This window comes from Tripterygium wilfordii, chromosome 12, assembly GCF_013401445.1.
Source record: "Tripterygium wilfordii isolate XIE 37 chromosome 12, ASM1340144v1, whole genome shotgun sequence".
In the NCBI taxonomy this organism is placed as follows: Eukaryota; Viridiplantae; Streptophyta; class Magnoliopsida; order Celastrales; family Celastraceae; genus Tripterygium; species Tripterygium wilfordii.
In genome coordinates this window covers 709840-735451 of record NC_052243.1, presented here as the reverse complement: position 1 = coordinate 735451, position 25612 = coordinate 709840, and the positions used below count along the sequence as shown (strand labels likewise).

The 25612-nt window shown below is 35.1% G+C and overlaps 4 protein-coding genes across 5 annotated transcripts; 1 reads left to right on the top strand and 3 right to left on the bottom strand.

The window, feature by feature from the left end:
- The first annotated feature begins 3 nt into the window (after nt 1-3).
- On the top strand, nt 4-7369 carry LOC120011196 (probable polygalacturonase At3g15720). The gene is made up of 18 exons (XM_038862260.1): nt 4-29; nt 125-242; nt 1405-1524; nt 1645-1775; nt 1879-1956; nt 2160-2274; nt 2316-2429; nt 2671-2846; nt 3173-3323; nt 4589-4708; nt 4835-4969; nt 5046-5205; nt 5458-5481; nt 5639-5806; nt 5909-5987; nt 6462-6570; nt 6668-6781; nt 7145-7369. The coding sequence occupies exons 1-18, from the start codon at nt 4-6 to the stop codon at nt 7367-7369; spliced, it is 2163 nt and encodes a 720-aa protein (XP_038718188.1).
- Nucleotides 7370-7896: 527 nt separating this feature from the next.
- LOC120011425 (cytochrome P450 94A2-like) lies at nt 7897-10085 on the bottom strand. The gene is made up of 2 exons (XM_038862531.1): nt 8553-10085; nt 7897-8225 (listed from the first exon to the last, which is right to left on the bottom strand). The coding sequence occupies exons 1-2, from the start codon at nt 10046-10048 to the stop codon at nt 8144-8146; spliced, it is 1578 nt and encodes a 525-aa protein (XP_038718459.1). The 5' UTR covers nt 10049-10085; the 3' UTR covers nt 7897-8143.
- A 2633-nt stretch (nt 10086-12718) lies between these two features.
- Nucleotides 12719-25013, bottom strand: LOC120010999 (cytochrome P450 94A2-like). 2 transcript variants are annotated; one of them, XR_005470966.1, is made up of 2 exons: nt 13562-13702; nt 12719-13063 (listed from the first exon to the last, which is right to left on the bottom strand). XR_005470966.1 is itself a non-coding variant. In XM_038861994.1 (2 exons), the coding sequence occupies exons 1-2, from the start codon at nt 24996-24998 to the stop codon at nt 12982-12984; spliced, it is 1758 nt and encodes a 585-aa protein (XP_038717922.1). In that variant the 5' UTR covers nt 24999-25013; the 3' UTR covers nt 12719-12981. The 2 variants fall into 2 exon arrangements, 1 of the variants encoding a protein (XP_038717922.1); XM_038861994.1 differs by lacking the exon at nt 13562-13702 and adding an exon at nt 23323-25013.
- On the bottom strand, nt 21131-22924 carry LOC120011000 (cytochrome P450 94A1-like). Its single transcript, XM_038861995.1, has one exon. The coding sequence runs from the start codon at nt 22866-22868 to the stop codon at nt 21318-21320; it is 1551 nt and encodes a 516-aa protein (XP_038717923.1). The 5' UTR covers nt 22869-22924; the 3' UTR covers nt 21131-21317.
- Nucleotides 25014-25612: the final 599 nt, after the last annotated feature.

Sequence of the window (25612 nt, the reverse complement as noted above, 5' to 3'; positions counted from 1 at the left end):
AAGATGATAAAGGACCCCACTGCAGTACTGTCTCATTGGACTTAAGATGGGCTGGGCAGATCTGGGCTCATTCTCTTTGTTTAACTTGGACTGACGCAGGAATCTAAATCTTGGGCCGCATCAGGCCTATATATGAGGATGGTGCTTACTGCTTACTGCTTACTGCTTACTGCTTACTGCTTACTGCTTACTGCTTAGTAGGAGATTTAGGGGCTCATTGGGAGTGGAGGATTGACACGCAAGTGCGCAACAAGTATTCTCGGGCCAGACTCAATGGGTTGGGCTTTGAACTATATACAGTTATACCCTAGGCAACTAAATTATAACATGATAATGCATGTTAGTCATATAATTTTATACAATCGTACTGATAAATCTATAAATTACACTAATTTGAATTATCCAAATAATATAACATTAAAAGATAAATAATACTTAGTATCAATGTAATCATAATTAATTATTGATTTCGTTATTCTTATTATGTTTTTAATGAATGATTCGGGTTTCGCGTTTGAATTTGGGGAGCATTAGGATTTGGATTTGTGAGTTTACAAATGGTTATCTGACCACTAAAAAAATAAAAAATATATATATTAAAATTTAAATGCTAAATGAGTATTTATTGGTAAACGGTTATGGAAAGATTTCGGTTTTGAAAATTTAAATGATTTGTTAAACAATTTTGGTATAGAATAACTTAAATGGAAATAATTTTGGTATTCCCTAATTGGAAGGGTGCCCGACCAGCTATCATTCCTAAGTAAAACTAACAACAATTTTGGTAAAAAAAGAAGAATAAGAAAGAAACAAAGAAATGAGATATTATTTAAAACCAACAACAATTTCCTATGATCATGTCATGCATGAGCAGGACTTCGTAACATCCAGCATGATGCGGGTTAATCCATATTATGTTTTATCTATTTTGTTCGATTATGTAAATCCTATTACACGATACAAATTATTTCTAGTTTCAAAATTGAAACTAAATTAATATTTCAATGGATCAAAAGTTTAATTTTCGAGGGAATTCTTGGATAAGCATTAAGTCCAAGAATTCCAGCTGGTTTGGCAATTGGCATTTGTCATACAAATCATATAGTGATTGGATTTTATATTGCTACCTTAATAGCATAAAAATAAAAATAAAAAAAAACGGCTTTCTCACATAGAAACAATTCTGATAACTTCAAAACCTATAAATACAAGCACAATTTAACTCCATATAACGCATCAAGCTATAGCTTTTCTTCACGTTATTTTGCAGAGCATTGGTACAAAATTTTCTTAAATACTATAATGGTAATCTCTCTGTCTCTTGATTTCTTGATCTCTTTCATTTAGACATTTTATATATTTAATTCAGTTGAATTTTTATATTATTTTTGTTTACTTTGACAGGCGTTCGATCTGCACTATATTTTGTTATTTTTGAGCATGATAATAATGGTGGGATCAAGCATAAATGTGAATGTTATGAACTATGGAGCTGTTGGAAATGGAGTTACCTATGATTCTCAAGTATATATAAATATCCTTATACCTATTTATATTTATATATATATATATATGTTGTTGGTTTAATGAGGAAGAATTGAATTATTAATTTGGTCAATATCATGCAATAATATTATGTTGAAGGCATTTGCGAAGGCTTGGGCAGCAGCTTGTGGAAGTAGAACAAATAGTGTGATATATGTACCAGCTGGAAAGAAATTCTTGGTGAAGCCAATGACATTTCAAGGTCCATGCAAGGCCACCACCATTGCTATGCAAGTAATAATTAATTATTTATTTAATTAAACCCTATTTTAATTAGTTAATTTACAATCATAAACTTAATTAATTAACATTGGATAATTAATTAATGATCAGGTTCAAGGAATCATTCCCCATAAGCCTTGACCACCTTGGGATGTCCTCAACCTACCCACCCCTTGGCAGCCAGGAGAAGTTGTTGGAAACGGAGACAAACAAGAGAGAGACATACGGCATGAAGAATATATAATATACTTTCATTTCAGTCGTTGATCAGATCCAACAACTGAGATGAAAGTCCGTAAATTAACTAAACAATGTGGGGTGCCGTATGAGAGAACTCCTCATAAATGCATTTATGTACGGAAAAAAAATCCTTAATATTATTTTTGCTGTAGCATTGGAAGCTTGGGATATGGTGGAAGCAGTGCTGCAGTGGAAGAGGTACATGTACACGTACACCATTCTACATTTCGAGGGACACAAAATGGCGCCAGAATAAAAACATGGCAGGTATATATAAATGTGTGTGTGTGTGTATATATTGTCGCTAGGGAGGGAAAGGGTATGCCAGAAGAATCACATTCGAGGACATCACACTCATAGATGCTGGAAACCCTATAATTATTGACCAATATTACTGTTCTCAACAGAAATGTCGAGATCAGGTAATAATAACTAGCATTAAGAATTATTATATCCTTATATCCTTATATATAGTTAATTGATTATATATTTATATTGGTTTTGTTTGTGTGTGTGTATATATATAGCCTTCGGCAGTCCAAATAAGCGGCGTTTGGTCCATCGGATTCAATGGGACAACCTCAACACCTGACTAGGCAATCCAGCTGAGTTGCAGTCGAACCGTCCCTTGCACTAACATATTACTTCAACATGTCCACATAGCTTCCAGGACTCCGACTCCAACAAAAGCCACCTGCACCTACTCCCATGGAAGATTTTATGACACCGTTCCTAGACCCAATTGTTTGTTACGATAACTGTTTTAATAGAAACTTGTCTCAATTTTGCCGAGACTTGTATGTTTCCTACCTGCCTCCGGCTCTTTTTATGTTGGAATGGTTAGTCGGGTGTTGTTTTCTTTGTTTTCCTAATATAATATTCATATTCATCAACAAACATTAATTCAGATTTATAACAAAAATAAATAAAACACAAAAGATTTCCATAACTCGTCATTCCCACTGCACTACTGCAGTGTCTCATTGGACTTGAGATGGGCTGGGCTGATCATGGGCTCATTCTCTTTGTTTAATTTGGACTAACGCAAGATCTAAATCTTGGGCCGCACCCAGGCCTATATATTGGACCTTTGCTCCCAACCAAAGCACTATCTAATGGGCTGGATTGTCTCTACCTTTAGTCGCCTTGTTATATCCTTAATAAGGAAGACATTTTTTTGGGAGGTAAGCGGGAGTAGGGTCTCAAACTTGAGAATCACCGTAATCAATTTACTAACCACCTCAACTAAGGAGTTGTTGGCATTAGGTAGAAAGACATTCTTGGTCATTAACCCTTATGGTGCGTTTGGTAGAGGGGTAATGAGGTGTAATGATTACAAGGGTAATTAAATTTTAAGTTTACTTATGTTTGTTATGTTAGTATAATTTTTACTCCTGTAATAAATTTTAGTAATTGAGCTTATTTTTTATACATAAAGTTTACTGGTGGGGGGACATGGGTAATAAAAAGTAATAAACAGTTTTACTCTAACCTATTACCCCCTTAATTAAATCCCCAAAAAACTCCTCACACATGTTAATTGAAAATAAGCTCCAACGAGAAGAATTTCACACTAAAAACTTATATATATATATATAAAATATGTGTCTGCCTTTGTGTGTGTGTATATATATATATATATATATGCATATGTATCTATATTTTTAAATTTTGATACATGATAGTCGTAACAAAAAAAAAAAAAAAACAAGATCTTACTTTTTTCTAGTTTGGTTCATTACAATAATAACAAACAAGGGTAATGGTATTACACCAGCAAACAAGAGTAATGAATGTTTAGGTAAATTTTACCATTTTTTACCAAACAATGGTAACAATTATTCTTCATAATTATTATTACCCTTGTAACATTTACATGGGTAACAAATTATACCCCCAAATTCTTACCCTCATACCAAACGCACCCTTATATATATATATATATATATATATATATAGAGAGAGAGAGAGAGAGAGAGAGTAATTAGGTAGCTATTGATGCTTCATTGAAAGTTTGAAACTATGAATTTTTGTTGATGCATTGGAAGCTTGGTATATGGGGGAGTGCTGCAGATGTATGTAATGTAAGCAATTGTAACTTTTAAGGGAATTCTTTGATGAGCATTATGCACAAGAATTTCATCATTGGCGTTCTGATCTATAAAATAGTAAGAATTCGTTTGATTCACGAATTTGGAGATGGAAATAGAAAGATGGCATGAAATCTATTTTTCTAACATATATTCTCCCTCCTTGCCAATATTTGACAATTGGCATTTGTCATACAAGGCATATTAGTAGTTGGATTATTATATTATTGCCTTAATAGCATAATTAGACAACTTTCTCAAACAGTACCCACTACTTCTGATAAATTCAAAACCTATAAATACAAGCACAATTTAGCTCCATAAACACATCAGGCTGTATAGCTTTTCTTCAAGTTATAATTTCTCAGATCATTAGTGCAAATTTTTCAGAAAATACTATAATGGTAATTTCTCTCTCTCTATCTCTTTCATCAAGTCATTATATATTTTTAATTTCGTTTATTTTTATATTTTTTTGTTTACTTTGACAGGCGTTTGATCTGCACTATATTTTGTTATTTTTGAGCATGATAATAATGGTGGGATCAAGCATAAATGTGAATGTTATGAACTATGGAGCTTTTGGAAATGGAGTTTCCTATGATTCTCAAGTATATATAAATATCCTTATACCTATTTATATATATGTATGTGTGTATGTATGTATGTAGTTGGTTTAATGAGGAAGAATTGAATTATTAATTTGTTCAATATCATACAATATTATTATGGTGAAGGCATTTACGAAGGCTTGGGCGGCAGCTTGTGGAGGTAGAACAAATAGTGTGATCTATGTACCAGGTGGAAAGAAATTCTTGGTGAAGCCGATGATATTCCAAGGTCCATGCAAGGCCACCACCATTGCTATGCAAGTAATAATAATTTATTTATTTAATTAAACCCTTTTTTAGTTAATTAGTTAATTAATATTGGCTAATTAATTATCAGATTCAAGGAAGCATTTTGGCACCCAATAAAAAACCCGACTGGGGTACAAGCGCACCTTTGTTGTCCTTCAACAGTGTCAATGGACTTACCTTAGCTGGTACCGGAACCATTGACGGCCAAGGCTCCATGTGGTGGAAAAATTGCGCCCAAAATCCCGTAGGTGACTCAAATTGTGAATCTCCTTTTTAGAGTGTTGAAAAGTTAAATGACCATTGAGATTCATTAGTTTGGGTCTCACTCGTTTATAAAAACAATCAAGATTCTCTAGTGTGCATTTTCAATCCGCACTAGAGAATTCTTACTTTCATATATATATATATATTGACTTCTCACACGTAATTAATTAATTAATTAAATTTTGTTTTAACTTCTTAATTCTTACAAATTCTATTGTATTATTGGTATGATCCAGATTCTCTGTTCAGGAAGACCCGACGTAAGTCATGAAACCCTAGCTTCTTTTCTACTAATTAAATTATTGTCTCTCTTAATTGTATGTTATAGGTGTTAATTAGCACACTAAATTAACTATATATATATATATTGTCTGCAGTTATTGAGAATGAATAATTGCAACAACTTTCAATTCAAAGGATTACACTTGATGAATAGCCCAAGTGCTGTAGTATCTATAGATGGCTGTACAAATTCAATAATCTCAAATATCAAGATTACAAACCCTGCGAATAGCCCTAACACTGATGGCATAGACCTCGGCGGTTCAACCCAGATTACAATTCTTGACAGCCTAATTCAAACCGGTAAATAATATTATTTCACTTTTTGCTAATTAGGTTGATTTTCTTAATCTGATATAATTAAGATTGATCACATTTTTATTGATGGTTGTTATGTATTGCCAGGTGATGACTGTATTGCAATATCTTCAGGGTCACATTACAATATTTCTGGGATTACATGTGGTCCTGGTCATGGAATAAGGTCTTTTTGATAAATTATTCCATACCTTCAATTATGAAAATTGAAATTTCAGTTATATATATGAGTTCTCTTATGTGGACATTCGTATCTTTTTTTTAACTTAGTACTTTCATCTCAGTCATTGGATCTGATCAATGGCTCAGATGAAAGTACATTCTCAAGCCCGAAAAGCTGCACACCATCATGAGAATTAATAACCCTATCCAACCACCTAAGCCATTGCCGCTAGTCTCCAACATCATCAAGGTGTTTCTCCGATATTCTTGACCTAACTCACCCCTTGACTAGCCGGAGAAGTTGTTGGAAGCGGAGACAAAAGAGAGAAACGGGATGAAGAAGAGAGAACATATTTTCATCTCAACAATTGATCCTATTCAATGACTGAGATGAAAATTCACAAATTAACAAAAAAAAATGCGAGTGTCCGCATAAGAAAACTCATAAACTCATATATTAATATTATTTTTATTGTAGCATTGGAAGCTTGGGAATTGATGGAAGCAGTGCCGCAGTGGAAGAGGTACATGTACGCCATTCTACATTTCAAGGAACTCAAAATGGAGCCAGAATAAAAACATGGCAGGTATGTGTATATATTTATTATTTTTATCAAGAACAAAAATAATGTTGGCAATATCTAAATAAATAATATTGTTTGTGCTTGATTTTCATTTCTCTAGGGAGGGAAAGGATATGCCAGGAAAATTACATTCGAGCAGATTACACTCGTAGATGCTGGAAACCCCATCATCATTGACCAATATTACTGTCCTAATCAGAAATGTCAAAATCAGGTAACAATAGTAATTAACATTAAAAATTACTCATCTTTTTATAGATCTAATTAATTAATTGTCACGAATGTTATTCATCCCACATCGCTTGATTGGTTACGTCAAGTGATGTGGGTTTATAAGTGTAAACCCCCTTTCACATGTATGAGATCTTTTTCCTTGAGCTCAAGCACCTTTATGTGACACGGCTTAGGAAAAAACAAAGTTGTTCGGGTTTGATGTATCAATGGGAATCGATAAACCCAAAGAAGACAATATCATAGATGTGAGTAGGGTTGAGATTTTTCAACATTGACAATAATTGATTATATTGGTTTTATTTGTGTATATATATGTGTGTGTGGTTATGGATCGATAATGAAGACATCGGCAGTCCAAATAAGTGGTGTTGGGTTCATCGGACTCAATGGGACAACCTCAACACCTGACCGGGCAATCCAGCTCAGTTGCAGTCGAACAGTCCCGTGCACCAACATATTACTTGAACATGTCCACATAACTTCCAAGACTCCGACAAAAGCCACCTGCACCAACTCTCATGGAAGGTTTTATGACACTGTTCCTAGACCCAATTGTTTGTTACAATAACTGTTTTAACAGTGTCTAGTCTTAAATTTGCAGAAACTTGTCTGTATCCACATGTTGTTGATCATGGTGAACGTACAAGTATAAACATAATAAAGTTTTGTTCTCATCTTGGATTTTCTTTTTCTTTTTCTTTTCTTGTAACGGAAAGGGGAATTCAAACACTTATCACTAGAGTAATACACACCATGCATACTTATTAGTTATCACTCTAATTAGTGGCTTGGGTGTTTCATCTTGGACTTGTATTAATTATAATATCTTTATTTGAAAATCAATGGACTTTTTGAAAGAAAAAAAAAGGAGAGGTATTGCAGTTTTTAGTTATCGAAATAGTTGTCAAGTTACAATTGAGTCACTCAATCTTCAAACGTTTTTAAACTTGAGAATCCAAAGTTGAGTTAAAATTGTTTCGATATACACCTTTGTCTTAAATTATACGGCATGAGTTTAGGCACATTCGGATGTCTAAAAGATACATTTGTACAGTGTCATTCTCGTTTATGAAAAAAAGTTGGACTCACCCTTAATAGTTTATAATTTTAAACGTATTGGATGTGATATTTATTCATATGATAATAAGATTTGAGCGATATATAAGGCTCGTTAGTTGTAGCAGTACAAGTGGAAAGGTGAGATCACATGAGCAAGGCATGCATGTTAAGTTAGCCAATTTGAGGGACTCGAGTGACCACCCTACGCTGGTCAACCCATACCCACACCCTAGTGCACCTCATGTCCTTGGTCACAGGAGTCCCTTCCAACGACACAATTGCATCAACGTTGCGATTCTCGCTCTCTATCTTCGCTGCTGCATATTCCCCATTTGTCCGCAAAAGCTCCGGCCACAAGTTCTTCCCTGCCAATAGTAATTTGAATTTCAATTAATATATCAATATATACAACTTACTATGACTTTCGTAAGAAACTTTTTGTCCGCAGACCTGATAATGAGAGTTTATGTCCAAGCTTGTATGATATAATTCTCGATCACACAAAAAAACATACAAACGGTCAAATATTATTATTATATTACAAAACAAAATAAACTCCAATAATCGCAAGATAAGGGAACAAAAGTCCCTTAGGGAACCACCAATAAAAGAGACAACATCCAAAAACGTCAACGTTTTAAGACCTTAACCAACGATCATTGTCAGTCTAGATGAACTGTTCTCCTCCTGCCCTTTCTTCAATCCTAACAGGAAAGCCGCCTTTCATTTTCCCGGTCAAATACGAGATGAACACCGGATCGACACCGTCTTCCGCCGCCGGAACCACCTTGAACCTCCTTAAAACCCCGGCAACCACTCGCTTCATTTGCAAGAATGCCATTTCCTTCCCCAAACAAATCCTGGGTCCCGCCTGAAACACCGGATACGTGTACGGATCTCTCCCCACAAATTTCCATTTCTTGGTATCTGTATCTTTCTCGAGCCATCTCTCCGGCTTAAACTCCTCCCAGTCGGGTCCCCACAGCTCCTCGAGCCTCCCCATCGCGTATGGATGGTAAGTGACTCTCATTCCCTTCTTCACTGCTGTCCCGTCTGGCAAAACGTCGTCTTCCATTGCCATTTTGGTGTCTACCGGCACCGGAGGGTACAATCGCATGGTCTCGCATAATGCCGCGTGTGTGTACGACATTTCCTTCGCTTCATCATAAGCAGTCATCGTCTCTGTTTTCTCTGTTATCTCTTTTAGGATTTCGTGCTCTGTTTTTGGGTTCTGAGAGACTAACCAGAAAAACCACGTTAAAGCCGCAGACGTGGTGTCGCGACCGGCCATTATGAAACTGATGATGACATCAGTGACGAAATTCTCATCCGAATGACCGGAACTCAAAAATCGCGACAGAATATCAACGGATTCGAGAGATTTTTTAAATCTGAGTTCTTCTTTCTTTTCTTTGATTATGTTCTTGGCGAAGTCGCGTACTTTTGAGACATTCACTCTGAGTTCCTTCTCTGATCCAACATTGAAGAATCGTTTGATTTTCCAGATGAAGGGGAATATCCCGGTGAATCTTTCGATGCTTGATTTGACACAGAATTCGAATGCTTGTACAAACTCTGCTGGTGGCAGAGTTGGTAACAGAAATTCCGGGTCGTACCCGAACGCAATTTTGCAAATATTGTCAAAAGCGAACCTTTGAAGAATGTCCTGGAGATCAAGCACCGTCTTGTCAGCAGCCGCGGTAGATAGAATCGGTATCATGCGACCAGACAACTCAGTGTCGACGACATGCTCGACGAAATTCCTGAGAGACTTTGTGTTAAATTCGTGACTTGCAATTTGTCTCTGAAACTTCCAGGTCTCGCCGTCCGTGTTAAAGATTCCATCGCCGAGAAAATCGAAGAGTACTTGATGGGAATCCTTTCCTTTATGGTAGATATGGAAGTGGGTTTTGAGGATGTGTTGGACATTGGCTGGGTTCGCCGTGAAGACACTGCGGTGACCCAGTGGTCGATTCAGAACAAACGTAGCAGAGGGTGAAGACTGGAGAATGTCGGAGATCCATTGGAGTCTTCGGTCCTTGTTTTCCATTAAGGAAATGTAGGAACCAATAAGAGGGTATGATTTTGGAAGATATGGTGATTGGGTTTTGGACTTCTTGCTAATCAAAAGCAAGAAGAACAGCGGAAGAAGAAGCAGAAGCAGTAAGTACATGAGCTCAAGAGGCATGACTGGATATGAGAGGTGTTGATGAATTTCCAAAACAATGGAGATGCTGATGAATGAATGAGAAATTTCAATGTTGGAGTCTGTTTTTTATAGTGATTCGGTCGTGGGAACTGGATATTATGAAACTCTCCATGACTAGTATGTATAGATTGGATTCTGCACGCACAGAAATTAGACATTACTTATGTAAGTGCTGTCGTCATTGCCTGCAAAGGAAGGTAACCTTAAAGTTCTATTCGGTGTCAATGACCTGATCAACTTTGATGAATTGGGCTCCACGGCCCAATTATCTAGATGATCAAAGTTTATATATGTAATCTATCATGCAAACTTAAAACAACAACTAAAATACCAATATATATTTTCACTGTTAATTTGAAACATATGCGAATCAAAGTAGTGAATCATATTTGTCATAAGAAGATAACTGTTATACTCTATTAATTATTCTTAGATGTCTAACTTACTAGTATAGAAATGTTGTTTGGTATCAAAATGATGTCGAAATATCAAGTTTGTTCGAAATTGAACATAAAGTGAACAATTCGTATAGGGAGATAGTTGAATGATTCCAAATCATTAAAGGGACCATTATACTCTATTATTATTTTTAGATATTTAATTTGCTGTTGTCATTGCATGTAAAGGAACATAATCTTATACTTGAATCATTCGTTGAAATGATAAGAATGATGTATATTATCTTGATGAATAGTTTATCAGGATTCGAATCTCACTCCCTGTTAAAAAAAAGAAGGGATCATAACCTTTAAAAGTTAAAATCAATCGGTGTCAACGACCTGGTAAACTTTGTGAAGGCCCAATAATCTAGACGATCAAAGTTAATATATATGTTGTCATGCATGAAATCATCATGCACATGGTAATACAAGTCGCATTCACTATCTATTATACTGTATCCAACGATTTTGCGAAAGTAAATGTTTTGTCGTGTGGTTATCAACAACGTATTTCATGACAATAAATTACTACAACAAGGATTAAGATATAGATTAACTAGATTGTTAACATAACATCGGATCTAGTCATGAGTTTATAAAATCGCCCACCCATTGTTTTACGTATGGGGAACTTGTAGGGGTGAGTTGTAGTGGCTGCTGCACGTTCCCACTTCCCATGTTATTAAAAGAATGGAAACTATTTCCCATGTTATTAAAAGAAGATGTTAGAGAAGTATAGTTGATTTGAATCAAATATTTCCCATATCAGATCCACCAAAACGCAAGCAAGTTGTGTCTTAACACCTTGAATTTATTTACATAAGCTTAACAAAGGAAGAAAACTGACAAAAAAAAAATCCACCCAACCAATTCAGTGGACTAGGTAGATGACAAAAAAAATCTCAGAATCCTTGGAAAGAACACATGTTTGATGAATACAGAAGACAACAATTTTAAGACCATCTAGAGAAGCCAATATCTAAAAGCTTATTTAAATAAAAACATGGCAGGTATGTGTGTGTATTCAAGAACAAAAATAATGTTGGCCATATCTAAATAAATAATATTGTTTGTGCTTGAATTTCATTTCTCTAGGGAGGGAAGGGATGTGCCAGGAAAATTACATTCAAGCAGATTACACTCGTAGATGTTGGAAACCCCATCATGATTGACCAATATTACTATCCTAATCAGAAATGTCAAAATCAGGTAATAATAATTAACATTAAAAATTACTCATCTTTTATAGATCTAATTATTAATTAATTGTCAAGAATGTTATTCGTCCCACATCGCTTAATTGGTTAAGTCACGTGATGTTGATTTATAAGTGTAAACCCCCTCTCACATGTATGAGATATTTTTCCTTGAGCTCAAGTACCATTACGTGACACGGTCCAGGGAAAAACAAAGCCGTTCGGACTCGATGTATCAACGGAGAACGGATAAACCCAAAGCAGACAATAGCATAGATGTGAGTAGGGTTTAGATTTTTCAACATTGACAATAATTGATTATATTGGCTTTATTTGTATATATATGGGCGTGGTTATGGATCGATAATGAAGACATCGACAGTCCAAATAAGTGGTGTTTGGTTCATCGGACTCAATGGGACAACCTCAACACCTGACCAGGCAATCCAGCTGAGTTGCAGTCGAACCGTCCCGTGCACCAACATATTACTTGAACATGTCTACATAACTTCCAAGACTCCGACAAAAGCCACCTGCACCAAACTCTCATGGAAGGTTTTATGGCACTGTTCCTAGACCCAATCGTTTGTTACATTAACTGTTTTAACAGTGTCTAGTCTTAAATTTGCTGAAACTTGTATGTATCCACATTTTGTTGATCATGGTGAACGTACAAGTATAAACACAATAAAGTTCTGTTCTCATCTTGGATTTTCTTTTTTCTTTTCTTGTAACGGAAAAGGGAATTCGAACACTTGTCACTAGAGTAATACACACCATGCATACTTACCAGTTACCACTCTAACAGCCTAACTAGTAGTAACACAACTTTTGATTATCGAATGAGTTGTCAAGTTACAACTTAGTCACTCATTAATCTTCAAACGTTGTTAAACTTGGGAATCCAAAGTTGAGTTAAAATTGTTTCAATAAACACCTTTGTCTTAAATTATACGGCCCGAGTTTAAGCACATTTGTACAGTGTCGTTCTCGTTTATTAAAAAAAGTTGGACTCACCCTTAATAGTTTATCATTTTAAACGTACTGGATGTGATGTCTATTCATATGATAATAAGATTTGAGCGATATATAAGGCTCGTTATTTGTAGCAGTACAATTGGAAAGGTGAGATCACATGAGCATGGCATACATGTTAAGTTAGCCAATTTGAGGAACTCGAGTGACCACCCTACGCTGGTCAACCCATACCCACACCCACACCCTGGTGCACCTCAAGTCCTTGGTCACTGGAGTCCCTTCCAACAACACAACTGCATCAACGTTGCGATTCTCGCTCTCTATCTTCGCTGCTGCATATTCCCCATTTGTCCGCAAAAGCTCCGGCCACAAGTTCTTCCCTGCCAATAGTAATTTGAATTTCAATTAATATATATATATAATGACATCTACTAAAGAAAAACCAAAAAAAAAAAAAAAGCAAACTTTTTTAAAGCAAATTGGATTTCCATTAATTAATGATAAAGTTAATACAAAGAATATAATTTTACAATCCACTTAAGGACTCCAACATACACCCGAACCACTAGTTCAAATGGTAATAATGATGTGTATTATCTCGATGACCAAGGTTCGAATCTCTCTCCCCCATTTCAAATACAAAAAGGACTCCAACATGAGCAATTCTTGCCATAATATCTACAGACTACATAAACACATTCGGAATTCTAATTTCTTTAAATTTGAAGAATAAACATAAGATAGATGCAGAATTTTTCAATGGAAATAACATTAAAATTTGTGGTAACGTTTTGAATAAAAACAAAGATCTATATATATATATATATAAAAGAAACTAATTAAATTGCAATACAACAAAGTTTACACATTAGTCTCACCTGAACATTCAAATGTCATTTTTTTACTCCCGTCTATTGATCTATCTCGTATGAAGAATCAATATTGCGATAGAGGCACTCATTAGGTTATCGTGTGTATGTGTGTGTGTATATAAAGACTTGAATAGGCTTGTTAGTGAAAGATCTAGCATTAGGGTCATAGCTGGTTTAGTTGACTGAGATTGCCTGTGTACGTGGTACTAATTATTTTTAAACTTAGTCAAATATTGGGATGAGGACGACGAATATATTGAAATCTTGTTAGTTTCATTCACACTCCAAGAAAAAAGTAAATTGTTGGACTCTTACTAAATTATCGGGTCTTCAAACCACTTATATCATTTATGTCCATCAAAAATTAATGTGTGAATCCACGCATTCGGAAAGAATTGACTAGCATGCCTTCTAAAAGTATGACTAGTATGTTTCTTACCGTCATGCCAACACCGTCATTAACTTTTGTGACCTAGTGATAAGGAGTCTTGTTATCTTTTCTTAAGAGAGCTAGATTTAGGGTTATTCCTTGTGTGTGTGTGTGTGTATATATATATATATATGTACGTAGAGTTCAACTATTTGACTTTCTTCACAATTGTTAGGCCAAGATCATTTGTTCTTTAAAATTGTCAAATTTGTGTAGTTTTAATCACTGATCAATTAAATTTCCCTGTCCATGCTATGCTCCTATTGATCAGCTTGAGTCTAGCTATATCCTTGACTTTAATTATTCGATTATTATGTATGTTAGTTTCGCATTTGATTGTTGACTTTAATAATTTGATTAAGTTTGATCAAAATCCAATGCGTGATCATAAAAAAATATTTGCTCATACTAAGAATTGAACTCAAAACTTTTTGAGTTTATACAGTTTGAACCAAAGAGATTATATTTAACATTAGACACCATCCGAGTGATTTATGTGTAAGTCACACTCTATATGATAGATAATACACGTAAGAATTGGGATTCACTTCTTCTCCTAAGAAATTATACTTGTTGATTTTCCAATCTTCATCTTTTCCCAAATGATCAGATTGTCAACTTTAATTACTCTCTTTTGTCCATGTTCTTATGTGTCTTTGGCACCATGTAATCAACATATTAAATATGAAAATAAAATATCGTAATTAAAGACTATCAATATACGAAATTATATATTTATATATATACATACACATACATACAAAACATATCAATTAACTATGCCAAAATTTTGAGTCCCGTTTGGTTTGTTTTGTATTTTTTCTATTTTCTGAATTTTTTATTTAGAAAAGGTCCTTCTTCTTTCTTTTTTTTAAAGATTTTTTCTAGTAATTTATTGTTTTTTCCTATAAAATAGACAATCAAACATATTTTTGGGGTTTTTCTGTTTTTCGAAAAGTGAAACATAAAATACATGGAAGTATATCAAACAAATTATGAGTTGAAATCGAGAAGGAGATACATTAATAATATTCAAAGACATACTTATTTAACAACTTATTTAATTTACTCATGCATACTGAGTATGAGTTGGTCATGTTGATTTTTACCGTACATATATAGGTATACATATGGTGGCTGTATTAGCTTATCCAATCCGAGGAACTAGATAGACCACCCCATCCTTGTTAACCCAAACCCGGACCCTATCACACCTGAAGTCTTTAGTCACATTAGTTCCTTCAGCCACCACAATCGCATCAACATTGCTGTTCTCCCTCTCTATAATACCCTCTGCAACTTCACCATTGATTCCGACAAGCTCCGGCCACGAGTTCTTCCCTGCCATCACATTTAATTTGTTAAAACAACAAAGATTTGGATACAAAATTAACAACATACATATATGCTTAATTTTCTTTACCTGGACATTCCATCGTGTATATTTCTCTCTGGTATGAAAGTTTAATACTAAGCAAAATACCTCAAATAGGTTTTGGTTGTGAAGAGAGGTTATGGTGATTTAGGGTTTATATAGAGTTGGATCAATTTGGTTTGCTTCTCAACGTTGCACATTGACTAAGCCAATACATATCGATTACCCATTCATCCTCAAGAATTGTCAATCTTTTACAGTTTTAATTCAGCGGGATATCTTATTTTCTGTTCACAACGTTGGGATTTTGCTTATCAAAGAAAGCAAAGACTCTTTTGTAGATGACCTAATTTTGTTTGAATTTTAGAAATTGGACCACTTTCAGACGCGATATGAGATTACAAACTTGAGAATATGATGAAATTGTCAATTTTACGTACTTTGATCAGATGGTTGATCATAGCATATTAAGGCCGATGTAATATATTTAGGCTCTGTTCGATAAACAATTTCAGATTTTGCATATATATGTTGATTTTAGAATACATAAGTTTTCCATATTATCCTATCGTTAGGTAAGAAACTTCTGCGTGCGCGGACGTGACGGCTCGAGTTTAGCTCTATATTTCATGTCTAATGATCATACTTGTATGGTATCGTAATCATTAAAAAAAATAAGTAATTTTTCGCACACCACACAAACTAACAAAATTCTCTAAAATGCAAAATGTCTCCGTACAATCTATCAATCTAAAAGAAGAATAGTCAAATTGGCCAAAGGGGAAATGCAACACATAAAAGGATATAGAAACCAACCAAATTTGATTAATAGCCGAGGAATAGTAGGTATTTTTCTAGATGCATGAATATTTAGTTTGGACATGTACCCTAAAATGATAATTTCCATTACCCTACTAAACAAAAACTAATCAATTTTTACATATTCAAATAGAAGAAACATCTTTGGAAAATTAACAATCAATTGTATTTTTTTGAAATCGTAGATGAACAAATTTTTGTAGATGATGAGTGGGTATTCATCGTATCTAAACATATTATTTTATTTGGAAAAATGACCCTAACAAAATTATCAATTTCATATCTAGTGTCATTTACCGGAACACACAAACATTTTTTTTTGTGTGTGTATATATATACCCTTGTTTTACTTCATTCTTCAAATATGAACATTTGTTAGTCTAAACATTTAAAGTGTTGGCCAATATTTCTCTGTTTATTTATCTTTAGAATCTAATTTCTTTTTGATTTGAAAATTTTGATTGCTTTCGTCTCACTTACTCAATATATCTCATCTAGTCAGAGTTCATTTCATCATTATTTTACTTTTATAATGGGAAACATGACTTCTCCCATTGACGCCAGTAGTAAAATTGAAGGTGAGATATTGATTTAAATTTTTTATTAGCTTATTTTTCTTTTATATAGTTTGTCCTTTAATTCAATGCATGTATATCTCTATAGTCTTGCATGTATATATAGTCTTGTTCGTTGGACATATATATGTACATCTTCACTTGTTAGAAATACAGAATGACAGACATCGATAAGGTGAGAACCAACCATGTGGTTTATAAATTTGTAACCAACTCTTATAATTTGTAGATAACCATTTCAAGGATAAAACCGTACAGATAATGACAGTACTCTTACGAGTGGATTGAGACAATTCTCTTTCTCATCTATCTACTTGCTTCTTCTCCATACTTGCTTCTTGTTATATATATTGTTGTTCCACTTCTTAGATTTTTATCCCTTTCTTCTCCATTAATTAGTATCAAGTTGATATCTTTACACACACATACACACACATATGTATATATATATATATTATGTTTATATATTTCCTATAAATTTATATTAGTTTGAATTGTGATATTCTAATTAAAAATTAAAATTTATAGGTGTGTCAAATGAGGCGCATGACTTGTCCATCAACTTAAATGGACTTGGTGATGGCGGATGAGAAGAACCGCCGGCCCCTGGAGAGTCTGAAACCGGCTCCAGCACCGGCAACAGTCACAATAAAAAGAGAAAGAAAACACCGTATAAAGCGTTGCGGATGTCAGCGACTCCGCTCAAGGAAGTTTTGAGAAAGATTGAAAAGAGGCCAAAGGGAAGAAGCTCCACCAAAACACCACCACATAAGAATTAATTATTATTGATTGTTTTATCCAAAAATAATAATCACTTACGTTTTTTTTTTTTTGTTGTATCGATCCATATATTAATAAGATAATAATTCAATAAAAAATTTGAATAAATTGAATTCAAATCTGTCGAATTTATATTTATCTTATTTTCATGTATTTGTGTTTTGTTGCTTTTCTTTTTTTATTCTCTACCTTAGCTTTTGTCTTTTGCCCCTGGCCAATTTCCCCGGATGCCCTGTTGTTTTTTCTGCAACATTATCATTTCTTCCCTGTTCTTTTGGGCTAAAGAGGTCCAGATTCTGTGGACTTCTTGTTCCTTTGACGATGTAGGGTTCTGTTTACGGCGTTGCTATTTTCACTCACTTATTTCACCCCTCATGAAATGATATGAAATAACTTTTGTCCCCCTACTCTATTAAATATAATGGAATTTTATGGGCTCAATTGTTGTTGTGAATGTCGAGGCTACTATAACCTTGTTAACGTGCACCGCATGCGCATATACATCCCGTACACATTACAAGATGCTATCATTGTTTGCTAAAGCGTGGAAATAAGTGTCCACTTTTGACAGGTCGCTTTGATGATGCCCCATGGTCCCCTTCATCTTATTCTTTTTAGTGACAAATGTCCACCAATCCCTTGGGATGAAGGGACCCTATGTGGTTAAATTTCGCCACCACCTCGCATAATAGTTAATAATTTTATTTATTGTCTTGTCATTTTAACTTTTTACATGTTAAAATTCTCTGCAAGACTGCTTGTTCGCCAAACTGATCCAATAAGCATTTTTTCTTCCAAATTTAATGACATTGTCATGGCTTTTGAGGTGATCTATGTTAGCATTTTTATCTTGGCAGTGTAGTCCTCTAAAACTTCTCTAAATGATTCAGGGTTCTCTGGCCAAAATTTAAGCTTTTTCGATCTTCTGGGTACACATCAAGGAATAGACGATCGAACCAGTCGAGAGATTGGCCTTCATAGGTTATCATGGTCAGGAGATGGAAACATAAACATCGCATTACAACAAAGGAGGTCATATGCTAAGAGTTCAGGTTAGTCTGACCAACCAACGAGGATGTTATGTGTCAATTTGCCTTTATTTTTTTTTCAAAGCTGTAATAAATTAAAGACCTAAATACTAGAAAACACGAAAAATAATGGATTATAAAAATAAAAAATAAATTCCATTAATTTGTCATTTGTGAATTAAATATATTAAGAACAATTGTGCTTCTGCTTACTAATGTCTCTACATGTCCGTTTAGTATATATATCCGTTTATTATATATATCTTTATCAATGACTATGCATTATTTACTCACTAAGATTTTGTTATTGAAAACCAATTGATCTAAGAATCAGTAATGACAATTTTGCGTAGACTAACAATGGCTTTTGCCTCTGTGGCTTTAGAAACTGGATCTGTCTCATACCTTTCAAAGCAGCCCAGTGCATCAGGTACTGTCTAACTCAAAGAGGGAGAGAATTTTGCTATTTACTCTCTAGCTTGAAGCCTCTAGGAAAACTTCACTAGTTTCATTTCTGTAAAGTCAACCATCTCTCCTATGGATCATCTGAAATTATGGGGTGAAGAACTAAGATTGTCAAGTGGTTCTAGTGGTTCTAGTGATAAGGTAAATATATCAATTTTATTTTTTTAATAATTATTTTGATTAATAGCATATATTAATCTGAATTTATATTGTTGGCAGGATGATATTGATATAAATGAAATAAAACAAGAAGAAGAACCTGATCTTGTAAACGAAGGTCAAGAAGACATTGAAGTGGATGTTACAAATGAATTTTTCACCGATATGGTACGCTAAAAACTTGTAAAATATATTGTTTGTAAATGATACTGTTTACTAAAGATATTGTTTTCGCTTGATATTGTTTATGAAAGATACTGTTTATGAAAGATACTGTTTATGAATGATATTATTTATGCATGATATTGTTTATGAAATATACTGTTTATGCATGATAATGTTTATGAAAGATACTGTTTATGATAGATATTGTTTATGCATGATACTGTTTATGAAATATACTGTTTATGAAAGATATTGTTTATGCATGATAATGTTTATGAAAGACAATGTTTATGAAAGATATTGTTTATGAAAGATACTGTTTATGAATGATATTATTTATGCATGATATTGTTTATGAAATATACTGTTTATGCATGATAATGTTTATGAAAGATACTGTTTATGATAGATATTGTTTATGCATGATACTGTTTATGAAATATACTGTTTATGAAAGATATTGTTTATGCATGATAATGTTTATGAAAGACAATGTTTATGAAAGATACTGTTTATGCATGATAGTGTTTATGCATGATACTGTTTATGAAAGATACTGTTTACGCATGATATTGTTTATGAAAGATACTGTTTATGAAAGATACTGTTTACGCATGATATTGTTTATGAAAGATACTGTTTACGCATGATACTGTTTATGAAAGATACTGTTTATGCATGATAATGTTTATGAAAGATAATGTTTATGAAGATACTGTTTATGAAAGATAATGTTTATGAATGACTAGAAGCATTTATTAAGTGTAGACGTTCTATATTTTCTCCCGAAATCAAAGTGTTGTAATTTACATCAATTGTTTGAGTATCGAAATGTTATTTGGTGATTATGATCGGGCATGTTCCATTTATAATTCATTAAAATTTTGGGAGTCAAATAGACCAGAAGTAAAAAATGAAAAAAAATTAAAAATACAAATAATAAATAAAAATAATAAATCTTAAAATGAAAATGAAAATAATTTTTTGTGTCATTATGTTATTTTCAGTTAATCATTGTAAATTTAGTGTGAATCTTATTTAAACCAACCTAATAATGACGTTGTTTGACCAAAGTTTATAGCAAAAAGAAAAAAGAAAAAAAGTGTCTCGTTTGTCGCACATGTGGTACGATTGTCATTTCATGCAAAACTAAAGTCAAAATTATTAGAGAATACGATTGTCATTTCAAAGTACCTTTTTTTATTAGAGATGAAGCATCTAATCAATAAGAGGTTTAACTAGTAAAAGTAGGGGTGTGAATAGCAACACCCTTCTGTTTAAGCTGGGAGGATTAGTCTGGACTGACAGAGGGTATGATTTTAAAAAAAAAAATAGTATTGATTACATATAATTCTTCAGAAATGTCCATGTTTCTCACACCCGATTCAATTGGATTATTCGTACACGTAGTATTCATTACATTAAAACAATGTTTTGATGTACGACTGGACCAAAATATACAAATGCAAGATAAGGTCTACTCAATTTGAAGAGATGTGATTTTGTTTTTATATGCAACGTGCATGATGAATCGAATCACACATTTTAATAACGAATTAATAGAAGAATCTAATCTCTTCAAATTGTGTGCACCTTTCAGTCAGCCGAAAATGATAAAAAAAATATCAATAATTGGTATCAAATCTGATAGTTTCACAATTCGTTCAAAATTATAAAATTTAAAATAGTTATTTCAATTTTTAAGTTGGACACATATTATTCAAATGGATTCATGACTTTCATATTTTCCATGTAACAATCATAAAATCATGTGTATAATTCAATAGCAAATGGAATAGCTGCAATACTAATTGTTCGGATCTCCATCATAAGTGTTAAACCAGCATGTCATCACGAAAACCAAACAAACAAAACTAAATTATGGTTTTAATTATGACACGTCAACAACAACCAAGTAATGTGGAATCTGATTAAGCAAACACCACGTGTACAGTTTAAGTAAAATTCAATTAATTTCTCTCCTCTCTTCAATCCTCACCGGAAACCCACCTTTCATCTTGCCGGTCATGTACGAAATAAACACCGGCTCAACACCATCCTCCGCCGCTGGAACCACCTTAAACGCCCGTAAAACGCCAGCCGCAACCCGCTTCATCTGCAAGAACGCCATTTCCTTCCCCAAACAAATCCTGGGCCCCGCCTGAAAAACCGGATACGTGTACGGATCTCTCCCCACAAAGCTCCATTTCTTCGTTTCCGCGTCTCTCTCGAGCCACCTCTCTGGCTTAAACGACGCCGAATCAGATCCCCAAAGCTCCTGCAGCCTCCCCATTGCGTACGGATGATAAGTCACTCTCGTCCCCTTCTTCACGAAAGTCCCGTCAGGCAAAACGTCGTCGTTCGCGGCCATTTTGCTGTCCACAGGCACCGGAGGGTACAATCGCATACTCTCGCACAACGCCGCGTGCGTATACACCATGTCCTTCACTTCATCGTACGCCGTCGTAACCTCTGTTTTTTCGGTTATTTCTTTCAGGATCTCCTTCTCTGCTTCTTGGTTGCCGGAGAGTAACCAGAAAAACCATGTTAATGCCGCGGATGTGGTGTCCCGACCTGCGAGTATGAAGCTTATGATGATGTCAGTCACAAAATTCTCATCAGAATGGCCTGAACTCAAGAATCTCGATAGAAGATCTACGGATTCTAACGATTTGTTCTTGTCGAGCTCTTCTTTCTTTTCCTTGATTATGTTCTTGGCGAATTCGCGTACTTGTGAGATTGTGACTCTGAGCTTCTTTTCCGATCCGATATTGAATAGTCGTTTGATTTTCCAGATTATAGGGAGAATGGAGTTGAATCTTTCGCTGCTTATTTTGACACAAAATTGAAAAGCTTGTGCAAACTCTGCTGGTGGCAGAGACGGTAACAAGAATTCCGGGTCGTATCCGAATCCGATTCTGCAGATATTGTCAAACGCGAACCTTTCGAGAATATCCTGGAGATCCAGCACGGTATTTTCAGCAGCCGCGGTGGAGAGTATGGGGATAAGTCTATCCGATAACTCAGTATCGACCACGTGTTCAATGAATTTCCTTAAAGACCTGGTGTTGAACTCGTGGCTGGAAACTTGCCGCTGGAACTTCCATGTCTGGCCATCGGCGTTGAAGATGCCCTCACCGAGGAAGTCGAAGAAGGTTCGTCGGAAAACGTCACCTTTCTGGTAGTTATGGAAGTGGCTTTTCAGCATGTGTTGGACATTTTCTGGGTTGGCCGTCAAGATCTGGCGTTGGCCCAGTGGACGTTGTAGAACAAACGTGGCGGAGGTTGACTCTTGGAGAATGTCGGAGGTCCATTGAATCCGACGCTCTTTGTTTCTTAACATGGAGAAGAAGGAACCAATGAGAGGATAAGAATTTGGAAGTGAAGAAGATTGGGTTTTGGAATTCTTGCTAATTAGAATCAAGAAGATTAGGGGCAGAGACAGAAGCAACAAGAGTTGGAGAACCATGATTGTTAGATATTGAAGATTAGCGGAACGAAGTAAAATTGCAATCATGGGAGCATCCTTTTATAAGGCATTGACTTTAAATATTGCTCAGTTCTCCCCATACTTTGTTTTATTTATGAAACACACCCAATATAGTTGAAGAATTGTGAGGGTTTTTTTTTAATACCACTAAAAAATATATTTTCATTAGAATCAAATTTTAGACACATATGATTAACCCAATCGATTATCAACCTTTTAACATTAAACTATTTTTTTGAACTCAACAAATATATAGTAGTTTAATATGTAAATTTTTTTGGACGGCCATCACCAAAAAAACATACAAACGGTCAAATATTATTATTATTACAAAACAAAATAAACTCCTATAATCGCAAGATAACATTCAAAAGTCCCCTAGTGGACGACCAATGAAAGAGACAACATTCAAAAACGTCAAACGTTTTAAGACCTTAACCAACGATCATTGTCAGTCTAGATGAACTGTTCTCCTCCTTTCCTTTCTTCAATCCTAACAGGAAACCCGCCTTTCATTTTCCCGGTCAAATACGCGATGAACACCGGATCGTCGCCGTCTTCCACCGCCGGAACCACCTTGAACCTCCGTAAAACCCCGGCAACCACTCGCTTCATTTGCAAGAATGCCATTTCCTTCCCCAAACAAATCCTGGGTCCCGCCTGAAACACCGGATAAGTGTACGGATCTCTCCCCACAAATTTCCATTTCTTGGTATCTGCATCTTTCTCGAGCCATCTCTCCGGCTTAAACTCCTCCCAGTCGGGTCCCCACAGCTCCTCGAGCCTCCCCATCGCGTATGGATGGTAAGCGACTCTCATTCCCTTCTTCACTGCTGTCCCGTCCGGCAAAACGTCGTCTTCCATTGCCATTTTGGCGTCTACCGGCACCGGAGGGTACAATCGCATAGTCTCGCATAATGCCGCGTGTGTGTACGACATTTCCTTCGCTTCATCATAAGCCGTCATCGTCTCTGTTTTCTCTGTTATCTCTTTTAGGATTTCGTGCTCTGTTTTTGGGTTCTGAGAGACTAACCAGAAAAACCACGTTAAAGCTGCAGACGTGGTGTCGCGACCGGCCACTATGAAACTGATGACGACATCAGTGACGAAATTCTCATCCGAATGACCCGAACTCAAAAATCGTGATAGAATATCAACGGATTCGAGAGATTTTTTAAATCTGAGTTCTTCTTTCTTTTCTTTGATTATGTTCTTGGCGAAGTCGCGTACTTTTGAGACATTCACTCTGAGTTCCTTCTCTGATCCAACATTGAAGAATCGTTTGATTTTCCAGATCAAGGGGAATATGCCGTTGAATCTTTCGGTGCTTGCTTTGACACAGAATTCGAATGCTTGTACAAACTCTGCTGGTGGCAGAGTTGGTAACAGAAATTCCGGGTCGTACCCGAACGCAATTTTGCAAATATTGTCAAAAGCGAACCTTTGAAGAATGTCCTGGAGATCAAGCACCGTCTTGTCAGCAGCCGCGGTAGATAGAATAGGTATCATGCGACCAGACAACTCAGTGTCGACCACATGCTCGACGAAATTCTTGAGAGACCTTGTATTAAATTCGTGACTTGCAACTTGTCTCTGAAACTTCCAGGTCTCGCCGTCCGTGTTAAAGATGCCATCGCCGAGAAAATCGAAGAGTAGTTGATGGGAATCCTTTCCTTTATGGTAGATATGGAAGTGGGTTTTGAGGATGTGTTGGACATTGGCAGGGTTCGCCGTCAAGACACTGCGGTGACCTAGTGGTCTATTCAGAACAAACGTAGCAGAGGGTGAAGACTGGAGAATGTCGGAGATCCATTGGATTCTTCGGTCCTTGTTTTCCATTATTGAAATGTAGGAACCAATAAGAGGGTATGATTTTGGCAGATATGGTGATTGGGTTTTGGACTTCTTGCTAGTCAAAAGCAAGAAGAACAGCGGAAGAAGAAGCAGAAGCAGTAAGTACATGAGCTCAACAGGCATGACTGGATATGCAGAGGTGTTGATGAATTTCCAAAACAATGGAGATGCTGATGAATGAATGAGAAAATGCAATGTTGGAGTCTGTTTTTTATAGTGATTCGGTCGTGGGAACTGGATATCATGAAACTTTCCATGACTAGTATGTATAGATTGGATTCTGCACGCACAGAAATTAGACATTACTTATGTAAGTGCTGTCGTCATTGCCTGCAAAGGAAGGTAACCTTAAATTTCTATTCGGTGTCAATGACCTGATCAACTTTGGTGAATTGGGCTCCACGGCCCAATTATCTAGATGATCAAAGTTTATATATGTAATCCTATCATGCAAACTTAAAATAACAACTAAAATACCGACATATATTTTCACTGTTAATTTGAAATATATGGGAATCAAAGTAATGGATCATATTTGTCAGAAGAAGATAACAGTTATACTCTATTAATTATTCTTAGATGTCTAACTTACTAGTATAGAAATGTTGTTTGGTATCAAAATGATGTAGAAATATCAAGTTTGTTCGAAATTGAACATAAAGTGAACAATTCGTCTAGGGAGATAGTTGAATGATTCCAAATCATTAAAGGGACCATTATACTCTATTATTATTTTTAGATATTTAATTTGCTGTTGTCATTGCATGTAAAGGAACATAATCTTATACTTGAACCATTAGTTGAAATGATAAGAATGATGTGTATTATCTTGATGAGCAGTTTATCAGGGTTCAAATCTCACTCCCTGTTAAAAAAAAAAAAGGGATCATAATCTTTAAAAGTTAAAATCAATCCGT